Source organism: Olea europaea, chromosome 17 (genome assembly GCF_002742605.1).
Source record: "Olea europaea var. sylvestris chromosome 17, O_europaea_v1, whole genome shotgun sequence".
NCBI lineage: Eukaryota > Viridiplantae > Streptophyta > Magnoliopsida > Lamiales > Oleaceae > Olea > Olea europaea.
In genome coordinates this window covers 18,382,314-18,394,372 of record NC_036253.1, presented here as the reverse complement: position 1 = coordinate 18,394,372, position 12,059 = coordinate 18,382,314, and the positions used below count along the sequence as shown (strand labels likewise).

At 35.0% G+C, this 12,059-nt stretch overlaps 1 protein-coding gene across 1 annotated transcript; it reads right to left on the bottom strand.

Moving 5' to 3' along the window:
• Positions 1–7,567: 7,567 nt before the first annotated feature.
• Positions 7,568–9,090, bottom strand: LOC111365323 (myb-related protein 308-like). The gene is made up of 3 exons (XM_022985772.1): positions 8,735–9,090; positions 8,465–8,594; positions 7,568–8,282 (listed from the first exon to the last, which is right to left on the bottom strand). The coding sequence occupies exons 1-3, from the start codon at positions 8,865–8,867 to the stop codon at positions 7,685–7,687; spliced, it is 861 nt and encodes a 286-aa protein (XP_022841540.1). The 5' UTR covers positions 8,868–9,090; the 3' UTR covers positions 7,568–7,684.
• Between the last annotated feature and the right edge of the window lie 2,969 nt (positions 9,091–12,059).

Below are 12,059 nucleotides of genomic sequence, written 5' to 3'. Positions count from 1 at the left end.
TTCTCATCAATGACTTCAATTCCTCCCAAGTGCTGATTGGTCTTCCCCCACTCCTAAGTTGTGAAGTAATCACTTGATCCCACCATGAAATTGCATAGTCACTGAACTCCAAAACTGCTAACTTCACCTTTTTCTCCTTCGAGTAGTTATAACACTCGAAGATCATTTCAACCTTCCTTTCTCACTCCAGGTGTGCCTCGGGATCACTCCTTCCTTTGAATGAAGGAACTATCATTTTTATATTTCCCAAGTTTCCATCCAACTCCTCCCCGCGATCATTCCGACCCCGTCTGTCGACCTATCGCCTCTATTCCTCATCCTTCCCATCTCAACACCGTGAAATTCATCTTCGCCCATGTCACTCTCATATCCATACTCCTCTCGCCTTTCCCTCCTAGGCTCCCATCTATCCGGTCCTCTGGCATTGGATACATCCACTCGATGCCCCCGACTAAGATTAGCCACCGATATATCTAATCTATTCATCCAAGCCTCCTGCTTCTCCAACCTATCTCTCACATCTCCAAACGCCCTTTCAAACCTTTGCACTAAATCCTCCGTTGCATTGCTATTATTGCCTTGTCGGCTTGAGTTTGATTCTGCCCTTCCTGACATCCTAACACTAAAATTTTATTTTACTGCCTCACCAAAAGTCACTCGGAACACACACAAGGCTTTTACCCTCTATTAAGCTCACCTCGCTGCCTTTTACCACTCAATTCATTCAACAATTGCTTCTAGGACAATCAATGAACTCAATCAATCAATCAATTCGCGTAGAGTTCCCCAAACCGGATGTGACTCAATAATTGTAACAAAGGACTCAAAGAAAACTTTTAAAACTTGATTTAAATTGAAGGAATGGAATGATTCAATGTGTCCAAGTAATTTAGAAACGATAATGAATAATAAAAGTTGGTATTTGACGGATCAATAATATTTAACAATTTTTTTACTGTACAGATGAACAGTAATTTTTTTTTAGATCCGAAAATCAATAACAAAACCAACAAAGAAAACGTAAACTGATTTAGGCGAAAATTGAGCCCAAAAACGGAATTTGAAGATTTTTGATGAAATTTTTTGGATCAAAGATCAAGAAAACTTTCTGGACACAAGAACACAAGAAATTGAAAAAAAAATTAGAAAACAAAGGATATAATCTGATTAAATTGGAGCCAAAGCTCTGATACCAACGGATGCGAACCCCGTAGCAATGGAAACTATGAAACCCACAACGAGATTGATGCGGAACCCAAGAACACCAATACTAACCCAGTTTTGGATCTTGAACTCCAAGAATTGAACCAAGAAACCCTAGATTAGCGAAGAATCTAAAACCCTTGATTATAATTAAAAGAACACACAATCCGATTGATTAGAACGCCACAAGAAATTGAATCTTGATAAGTTTCAAGATTGTTCAAGAAGAACAATAAATTGAAAGAAGAAATTTCTCTCTCTATAATATCAATTCAAAGTCAAAAGTTCAAAGGTTGTTACAATCAAAAGTAATCACCTATTTATACTAATGAATAACAACATCCAAAACCATCAAATTATGGTAATAATTTGATTCCATAAGAATTCTATCAAAACTAGGAAATTCGGCCAAAAAATAGAAAATCGCCAATTTTTTTGGCCCATGCTGCTGCATGGTGTAAATCCATGTGGTCGCATGGTTTAACTTGAGTTGGACTTTTGGTTTTCGGGAACCATGTGTGCGGCCGCATGGAATTTTGCTTGTGCGGCCGCATGGTGTTGTTTTCTGCCTCCGCTTTCGTCGCTTGATAACTAATTGATCCGAGTCGATTCAGCCTTCAACTCGAACATGAAAGTTGCTCCATTTTGAGTCCCGAACATGGTTCCATCCATGGTTTCTTGAACGAGCAATCCCATCGCTTGTCTCACTTGCTTTGCCCTTGATCGCGTCATTGGTCTGCCATCAACTATCAAGAGGTCTCTTCTCTCACTTGCCTTCGTCGGACTCGACTCCTAGATCATATCAGACTGTACTCGGTCGATTATGAATGCAAAGTTCTCAACATCCCCAATTACTTTCCTCAACTTCGTGAAAAATCAACGCATCGCCAGATCATTTTCTCCGTCAAGTATGTCGAATGCAATAGGATAAATTTGGATAATATCATCTTAACATATTGTAATAATCAACTTGCCCCCATATCAAGCTTTAAAGGTTGTACCGTCGATTAGGATTAGGGGTCGCATTGCGTTTCGAAATCCTCAAACGCATTGTCCAAGGGCCATAAAGAAATACTTGAAGTGATTCTCGTCATCCTTCTCAATAAAAATGTCGATCCAGTATTAATTCTTTCTATGTTATAGCAAAACCTGACCAATTTAAATAAATAATAATCATAATTTATATAATTAAATAAATAATATTAAATAAACTGAAAAATTAACAATTGAATTAAATAATTAATTAGACATTAAATAAATAATCGATAAATAATTAAATAAACAATTGAAATTAATGATTGAATTAAATAATTAGCTAGACATTAAGTAAACAATTGATTAATTAATTAATTAAACAATTGAACTGAATAATTAACATTTAAAATAAATATTAAATAAACGTCTAAACAAAGAAACACCTAGCCAATTTAGCATAACTCTCCTCGGTCAAACCTATCAAGTCCTCCAACGCGCATTCTTTGGCCTTCCAAACCCTCTGATAGCTCATGACACCCCGTATTCTCGACAAACGTCATTAATGATGTCCAAAAGTTTGTAGATCGTTCGTGGATCCTGAAACTTGTGCATTACTTCTTGACCAATGAACCATGATAAGGCTTGCCTGTGATCATTTCGACAAATACCCACTTCGTAAATATGTTCCGTGCATACTTACGAACTACAAAAACTCATTCGTGTCCACTTTCGTTGCTTGCAAATGCCAAAGGCAACTATCATCAACGCAAACAATTGTGTAAGTCGAATTGTTTGATTTCTTCACTTTAATCTCAAAATTGTGTTTCAAAGCAATCCGGTGAACAGCTTCTTGCAAATCTTTCTTCATGTCAAACAATTACTCGACATACAAATCTTTATCATCGGAGACTACACGTGAACAATTAGAACGGTGCACTCGGTCCAGCCTGGGAGCTACCACTCGATTCATGTCTCAGATAAGATAAAGCAATCAAATTCTTATTTGTAAAGTCATTATCTCTTTCGTTGTCTTGAACTACCGAGCAAATTCTGTGTATAACAGTGAGATCATGGTGAGGAGCAACTATCTTTGGAATAGCCCAAACATCATCAAGAACTGTCTCCACTGTGTCCCAAAACTCATTCACACTAGGATCCCCTCCATCGAAATCTTCATGTTCACTCTCGAGGACATTCTTCTTCATCAAAATTACTCAAATAGGAATTACACATTTCTGGTTCATTTCAATTAAAACCTTCATTTCAGTTTCAAAAGTAATCATTATAGGTGGAATTGAAATGGGTGTATGCTCGCCATTAGAAATCCCAATTCCATGGGTGTATATTTCATTGTACATTTCTGCATATGATGTAATTGATGTTATCACAATTGCAATACAACCATGTCTTTCATTCCTCCATTTTCACACCCATTGATCATTTTCATTCTTTTCAAATTCACCAAAGTAACAAATTGGGACAGCAACTGATCATATATCTGCATTAAGAAACATCATTTATTAAAAAAAAAAATGTAATTACAAGAATAAAAAGACGAAAAAATATGCTAGGCAAGACACAAAAAAGGCCCAGACGTACCGGGCCGGTTGTTAACTGTTTGGCCGGCTATCTGTCCGACATTTCCATTTTGCTTATTTTTTACTGAATAGCTAATTTTTTCCTCATTTTTGCTAAAAAAAATTATAAATTCGTTTAAGACTGTAATGATTTATTTTTCTAAAATTATACACTGAAATAAGATTTAAAGATTCAAATAATGTACTAATTTAACTAAAATGAAATTAAAAATACGTATTTATATTCACCAATTTTGAGCGCGGCTGTGAGTAATATTTTTTTGTTGAGCCTTTGACAATTTTGTGAGATTTCAATGTTCAAGTAGAAGGAAGAGGAAATTTCTTTTTAACTGTGTTGGAGAATCTAATAAGGAAGGTGATTTCATTTTAAAATTTTAGTGAGAGTGTTTGGATTTATTAATTTTTTGAAAGAAGGTATTATTGTCTTTTGAACAAATGATATGTTTTTGTAATTAGAAAATATAATAAGGGCAAAAATGACATTTACTCTTCAAAATGCCTTTTTGATGAATAGCAAAAAAAATTTAGTCAATGTGATAAAGTGGTTGTCTGACTTGGTGCTTTTGAAAAGTACCCCCACTCGAAGCAGGGGCGGACCCAAGGACCTCCAGTTTTTCCAAAAAAAAAAAAAAAAATTGTTTTTTTCCCTTTAATGGTCGGGCCCACTATGGAATATCAAATGAAATTGAAATATTACATTCTTAATATTATTTTGAAGTACTCACGGTCTAGTATTTCACGTTGATAATGGTGTGCAAAATGACCAATCATAGCAAATGTCACGATACGTCAAAGTAGGTCATTCTAAACTAATATTTCGAGAATTTCGATAACAAGCTAATTTTAAAAGAATTTCGACAATTATACGCTAGTCGTATTCATAAATATTCTATATTCTCTCGAAACTCATTTCGAGAACTAATATCATTAACATATCGAATGATCTAAATGAATATCGAAAATAGTTAAACATACGTCCAATGTGTATGCTAAAAAGAGACGTATAACTCGTCTTTTTAAAAAAAAATCAATTATTTTATTAATGTGCATTATTTTTGCATGACAAATTTCTTAATATAATTTATATCATTTTATTAAGAAGTTTTATATATGGTATAATGCCAAATTTTATTTTATTTTATTTTTTTGGACATAAAAATTCTTAATAAAATTTTTATTACTTTATATAGGTTATAAATTGTTATATTACTTTTTCATCTTGATTATTTTTATATCTAAAACAAATTTATATATAAAAAAAATTCAATCATTTTTAGGATTTTTTTTAATTATTGCTACCTTTTCTTCCCGACAAATTAATTTTTTTCAAATGACGTCAAAAATTTTATTAGGAAATTTATTAGATTATTTCCCTAATGTAAAATATCTGCGTCCGCTCCTTACTAGAAGCACAATGAGGTGAAGGTCAAGAATGAAAAGACACTTCTTTTTGGTGATAATCCAGTTAAAGTTTTTGGGTTTAGGTTGGATTTTATTTTTTTTGTAAATTCTTGAAAACAATGCACGATCAATAATAAGTATTTTGGACTCATTTGCATTTTTAAAAAACTTTGGGGATATGATTGTAATTTGTGCTTTATTTTTCTTTCCTTTTTCTTTTATTTTATTTAAATAGGAGGGTATATTGATCATTTTATATTAAAATTTGATGAAAATGATGTTTTCCACAGAGAAAAAGGGAAGATAGGGACGAAAATGCCAAAAAATCAAAGTTAGTGATGTTATCTACAATAAATTCAAAAGGTAGGGACATTTTGTGCCAATATACCCCAGGCTTGGATATTGAACAGTTTTCGATTCCTCTATCCTCTCCTATAATTTGCCGAAAGTTGCCTCTTATCTGGAGATTGATTGGCATACATTTTCTCAAGTAAAATTATTTTTGATGAACGTGTAATTAAAAACTAGAAAACAATTTTAAATTTCATAAATGAAAATATTTTTGAAAAAATAATAATAATTTTAAAAAATTCATATCAAACAAGCTCTTATAAACCTTCACTCTCTTTGTAGACCACCTTAGTTTATATTTTTCTTTTCTATTTGGTATTTGTACGGGGTATCTCTTTTAGTATTATGGATTAATCCAATACTCCTTTTACCAAAAGATAGAGGCCATTCCGACACAGTCGAGAAAAATGACAAAAAAGGGGGGGGGGGGGGGGGGGTGTGGGGGGGGGGGGGGGGGGGGGGGGGGGGGGGGGGGGGGAATGTAAGAAAATATACAATTTAAGAATCTTCACTCTCAATACTATGTCCGCCAGAGCCGTTAAAGAATTGACTATATGGAAGAAGATAATTACAATCTATTTTAAACTGGACTTTCTTTCTGTTTTCTCTCTACTGTGAAATACACAAAATATAAGCTCATCCTAATATCCTTATATACGACAAAAATATTAGAGCAAGATATTAAATATGCAAAATTTTCAAAGTACCCATATAATACTTCAAAAGTGAATCATTCAAAACAACCAACCTTTAGAACTTGTGGTTGGTTACATAATTACTAAAAGGTTTCTACTTTTCATCATTTGATGTAGTAAATAGAATCCGGTGCCACAGAATACTGTATAAGTAACAATAGCAAAAATCTAAGGGGCTGTTCTCTTCGTGTTCGAGTTTTTAGTTTTGAGTTTTGAATTTTGTTTTAGGTTTTGTGTTTTGAGAGTTTGTTTTGAAATTGTTGAAAACACGTTCTTTTTGCCATTTTAAAAAAAATGTTTCTTAAAGCATGAAAATTGAAAACACGTTCTTTTTTTTTTTTTCATTCATTTTCTCTTCCCCAGCTAAGGCGATTTTCGCCGTCTCCAACCGTCATCTTCTACCTCACAAACCGACCACCTAGACCACCAGATCCCAGCATCACTCGTACCCCCTCGCCTCCCCATTGGGCAAAATTTTGACCCATGGCTGGACAAGGTTCTGGACGAAATTGGCCAAAACAATTGACCCATGATTGGCAAAATTCGTCACGTTTTGGGTGAAATTGGGGTTGACCCATGGCTAGACAAGGTGCGCAAGGTGAAGAGGAGTTCAATCCATGTGGTCCGCGACCATGGATCGACCGGACGGCTCCGAAATCTGCAACATTCGAATTCTGTTGAACGGGCTTCGCGAGGGGTTTGTTTTTGGGTTTAATTCAAATTGTTAAATTGTTGTTTGTGGTAAATTGGGGCCATGGTTGGGGCCGATTTGAGTTGAGCAATCGACCGATGGTGGTGCGCGATCTTGGTTGTTGTCGAAGGTGGAGATCCGACAGAAAAGAGGTGTACGACATTTGTTTTTTGGACTGGATTTTCTGCTGCTTCTTGTTGACTTGTGGCTGGTGGTTGGTTGGAGATTTTAGAGGGGAATGAGGCGAGGCTGATGGTGGTTTTGGCAGTCGGAAGGTGGTGATTTGTGACAATAACACCAACGGTTGAGGAGAGGTCGAGGAGAGGGCCGTTTCCCGTGTTTTTGAGTTTTGCTATGTTTTGTGAAGAAAACACCCAAAACGACATTTTTGTCATTTTGAGTTTTCTTCACAATTTTTATTTTTTTTCAAAAATTCATTTCGAAAAGGGAAAGAGAACACATTTCTATCATTTTGAAAAATCGAAAACAGAAAACGACTCGAAAACAGCAAAGAGAACATACCCTAACTTTCTAGTACTGATGACTTAGTTTATATCTATTCATTGACTATTAGTTTAATAATTAATTCCATATCTGATTATTTCACCTAACTCTGATCCATGTTGGTAGAAAACATAAAAGCAGAAAGTTCAAAATTCAAACTGTGGCCTGCTGGTAATTGGATTCATTAAACTCCCATGTTCTTAAACGAGTACATATGGAGAATACAAAATTACAAAACAGAAGCCAAGGATAGTTTAATTGAGGGGTCATAAACTCAGGTGTCTAGAATATCTCTGCATATCATCAGTGTTCACATTTTTCATGGATTTACAATGACATGCATTCCCATTTTGAAACCCTAAATTGTAACAGAAACACCCAGACCGTGTAACAGTTGGAGACATTAATTTTCCAAAGGGCTGGTCCTCAAATTGTTGTTTTTCTTGCTTCTGATCATTCAGTTTAATAGCAGATTTTTCATATGATTTGTGTAGACTAATAGAGAGTTCCAAGTTTATTTGTGGCTGCAATTCATTAGACAATACACTTCTGCTATATGACTCTTCAGCTGAATCACTTCTAACCTTAGAATTGATAGTGTTTTTCATCAAATAATCTTCTGATACATTGATTGAGTGCAGGGAAAATGTTTGAGCTATTTCTGAGAATTGGCTAAGATTGTTTTCTTGGTTGCTTATTGAAATTTTCTTGTTCAGGTTTGGAGTTTTTATTGTTGAGCTGAGTGGTCTGTGAGTTTGGGGATCAATTCCACGGTTGAGGAGCTTTCTTTTTATGTGGGTGTTCCAGAAATTCTTGATTTCATTATCTGTTCTTCCTGGCAAGCGTGCAGCAATAAGAGACCATCTGTATGGCATCAACAGAAGATAAAAAAAATTAGGAAAAAAAATTCAACAATTAGGGAACAAGAAGAATCCAGGTAGTGATAGAATGCAAAAGATTCTTTTTGGTAGATAAAAAGTGGGATTCATCAATTATGATAAAGGATGAAGAATAAAGGGCATGGAAGCCCGTGAGAAAGAGAGTACTTGTTTCCAAGTAAGCCATGGAAGTTGATGATGAATTCTTCTTCTTCTTCAGTGAAATTTCCTCGCTTAAGATCTGGCCGGAGATAGTTTATCCATCGAAGTCTGCAGCTTTTTCCACACCTAAGTAAACCTGCCCAAAATAAACAAGAAAATCAAGAACTTGTAAAATTCATGCATACACATTAATACAGAATCCCAAATCTCTCTCTCTCACTCACAAAGAGACTAACTGACATATTTATTGGCAAAAAGGGATTTAGAGATTCAAACCTGCAGCTTTAGGAAGGGACCTCCAACAGCCTTCACCATGTTGTTTGATGTAATTGATAAGGCGTTCATCTTCTTCCTTTGTCCATGCCCCTTTGTTCGTGTGCTCTTTCTCACAACAAGGAGATCGACCCATTAATGCGTATTTTCTCAGCTGGTTCACTCCCGTGGTCAATAAAGGGATATGATCTTGCTAACCCCAAAAACTCTTTAACTCACGCGCATACTCACAAAGATATATAGAGAGAGAGGATGAGAGCTTGGGGCTTGTGGGATCTCCAAAGGAAACTTATGAGGGCAGGCAAATTTAAATAGGCAAGTTAGGATCAGCAAAATGAAATGGACTCATACCCTCACCTTAAAGTTGAAGGGACTCCCTCTTTGACAATCATTTAAAAACAAAGTTTTGAATAGTGAATTTGAGGAGAATGTGTAGTTACTAAATAGGAAAAAGTTTTGGGTTCACATACAGAATATTTTATTATGTGAATATGTCGTTAAAAGTGAGTATAGTAAAAAAAGAGTTTGAAAATAATGATTGCCAAACTCGAAAAGTTGAAGAAAAATGCGAGTGGTTGGAAATGCAAATTAAGTTAGTGCTGGATTTGGTAGGTAACACTGTTTTTTCTATGTAGTTGGACTTATTCACTCTTTTCGAATCCCACATAATTATACCATGTTTCATTGTTTTAATTATTTCCTATCAGCATCTGATGCTGATGTGCTTATTTTCTTGTTCTCTTTTCCTCCACCCCATTCGTTTTTCCACGTTTGATCCCTCGAACTTTATTTCATATCGCACCATCAACTCGCATATAATTAATTATTTTTACCTTTCGATCTACTTTTTACCTAGAAAATCTTGTCTTGATTAGGTATAATTATTGTTGCATACAGGATGCATTATGGTACAAAATTTCCGTTTATTTATCAGTCAATTCAAATACTTTTTTACTGTGTATGAAATTAAATTATATCTGGATGATTATATTTTTCGACTATGTCACATTCTCATTCTCTTATTCACGAGAACAAAATACTACCAGTGACGCTTTTAAAAATTCTTGAATTACAAATATTTACTGAAATTGTGACATTGGTCCAGATTTGGTTTGATCCACTGGGAGCCAAATTACGTGGCATGGTGGCCGAGGCCCTAAGGCCAATGAAAAAGCATACAACATCAAAGTGCTTGAAGACTGAAGTACATTTGTCGAGGTGGTCTCAACCGAGGCACTCCATGCCGAGGTCCCTACGCCAAAGACAAAGCACCTTTGCCATCACATCTTCCAAGAGATCCGGTCTTACACAAGAATCCTTTTTTGAGTGATTGATGGGACATCCATCATAGAGTTCAAGTGTTTTGTCTTTTCTAACATAGCGATTACTTTGATAATCAATAAATGTATAGTAGGCTAAGTAGTCAAAAATTGATACCTAGGATTAGATATGTAAACTAATAGGATGAGACCACGTGTACTCCCAACCGAAGTCCAAGATTTGGCTTGAATTACTATAAATACTCCCTCATGCACCCATTGTAAAGGCAATGCAAGATTCAATACAAGAGCAACTACTACACATTTTATTCTCTTGAAATACAACCGTGTTTACATACAAGATTAACAAACCGCGATTGATAATTATTGTATAATCGTTCTACAAATGTATCGCTGGATTCCAAATGTTGCCGTCCCACGCCTTTGACCTACTCCCTTGCCCCCTTACTAGACCTTTCGTATGTTTTAGCGTGTTGGACTTTCAACTACGTGTGGGCAGATGGATTTGACTTTCCCATACAATTTTCCTTTCTATTCCCTAAAATGCTAATGCTCGAGTTGGCACTTTGTATCAAGTTTACATATTCTGTTCTTTGTTGGAATTAGAATTCTAAACACCTATGACCCGGTTCCCTTGGCCTTGCCTCCTACTCATTCTACTTTCTACTTTTCATTATTATTATTATTATTATTATTATTTTTTAATATTCCAGCCGCCACCGCAAGAAATTTCATTTTTACCCATCAAGAAATTTTTTTACTTCAACAGTCAATTCCTCCAAGGAATATTTTTGTTTATTATAAAGGACATTTAACGACTGTATTTTGCCATTAAAAATCTCATCATTAGGTATAATTTTTCTCCTGTGATTTTTTTTTTTTTTTTTGGGTCATATTAATTTTATCATTGTTACAGTTAAAATAAAAAGTAAATTGTGCTGACATCAAAAAGTCACTGAAAGGAAAATTGTTACTCAACTTATAGGCGTATTCATGTTGATCACTTAGCTTCAATTTGTTTCAAGACAATTCCCCAGCTTACATTTTTGTTTTAGTTCGACCCTTTCACCTGTAATTGTCACAAAAACTAACAGCTAATCGCACATAGATATCTAAATCTGTGTCCTAACACGTGTGTGATGTCAAAAATGGAGTTTTTTGCTAACAAGAAAACCTCAAATGATTGACCCAAAATCTTTTTTATTTTTTTTTTCTTTGAACGATCCATTTTAACAACTATCTCATCTTAAAATTTATCAGTCACATGGATTTGATCCATAGTATTAAGCATGATTATAGACGGAATTGTCAAACTAAAATGAAAGTGTAAGTATGAAATACTTATATACCAAATGATGTTGAGAAACAATTGTGCGATATGTACATAATAATTTATATGATGGTTTACATACATATCATGTGGTGGGATATGTGATAACAAATCTTGTTGACCCCCTTTTCAGTAATGGCCATGTGGACAATAGATGTCGGGCCCACTCGCATCCATGCGGACAAATTTCGACATGTTTGGATTGGAGATTCGATCGGAAGGTTGTGACACCAATGGACGTCGGAGATGCTCAATAACACGAGACAAAAACATTTGGGCATCGTCAGTGTGATCAATGACAATTGTTAAACAAAGATCGAGCATAGATAACACCAAAGTAGGATGAATCTAAAACTTGAGCTAACTAATATCAAATGAGCAAGAAGGGAAGTTAAGTGTGATATTAAGGATATAAAGTTTGAATAGATGTTTGCCAATCATTTACGAAAGTTGCAATTTATAGAGTTCGGCCCGATGCGGTCACCATTGGATCAGATCCATGTGCTCCATCTGATTAACTCAAGTCTCACATCACTCTATCATACATTAATTACATTAACAGGAGGTCAGTCATCCTGCACTCCTAGACTGACATGTCTGACACTCATTAACACAAACGTTACCTCAATCATTGATCGCATTAATTGGAAAATGTATCTCTTAAATACTAGTTCATGAATTTTACTTTGTTGTCTAAACCTAAAACCACCTCTCGGCT

Excerpts from the sequence above, each read along its gene's own strand:
- LOC111365323 (XM_022985772.1), bottom strand. The coding sequence starts at position 8,867 with ATGGGTCGATCTCCTTGTTGTGAGAAAGAGCACACGAACAAAGGGGCA. Across the intron at positions 8,595-8,734 it reads GTCCCTTCCTAAAGCTGCAG|GTTTACTTAGGTGTGGAAAA; the intron begins GTTTGAATCTCT and ends TATTTTGGGCAG. Across the intron at positions 8,283-8,464 it reads CATGGCTTACTTGGAAACAA|ATGGTCTCTTATTGCTGCAC; the intron begins GTACTCTCTTTC and ends GATGCCATACAG.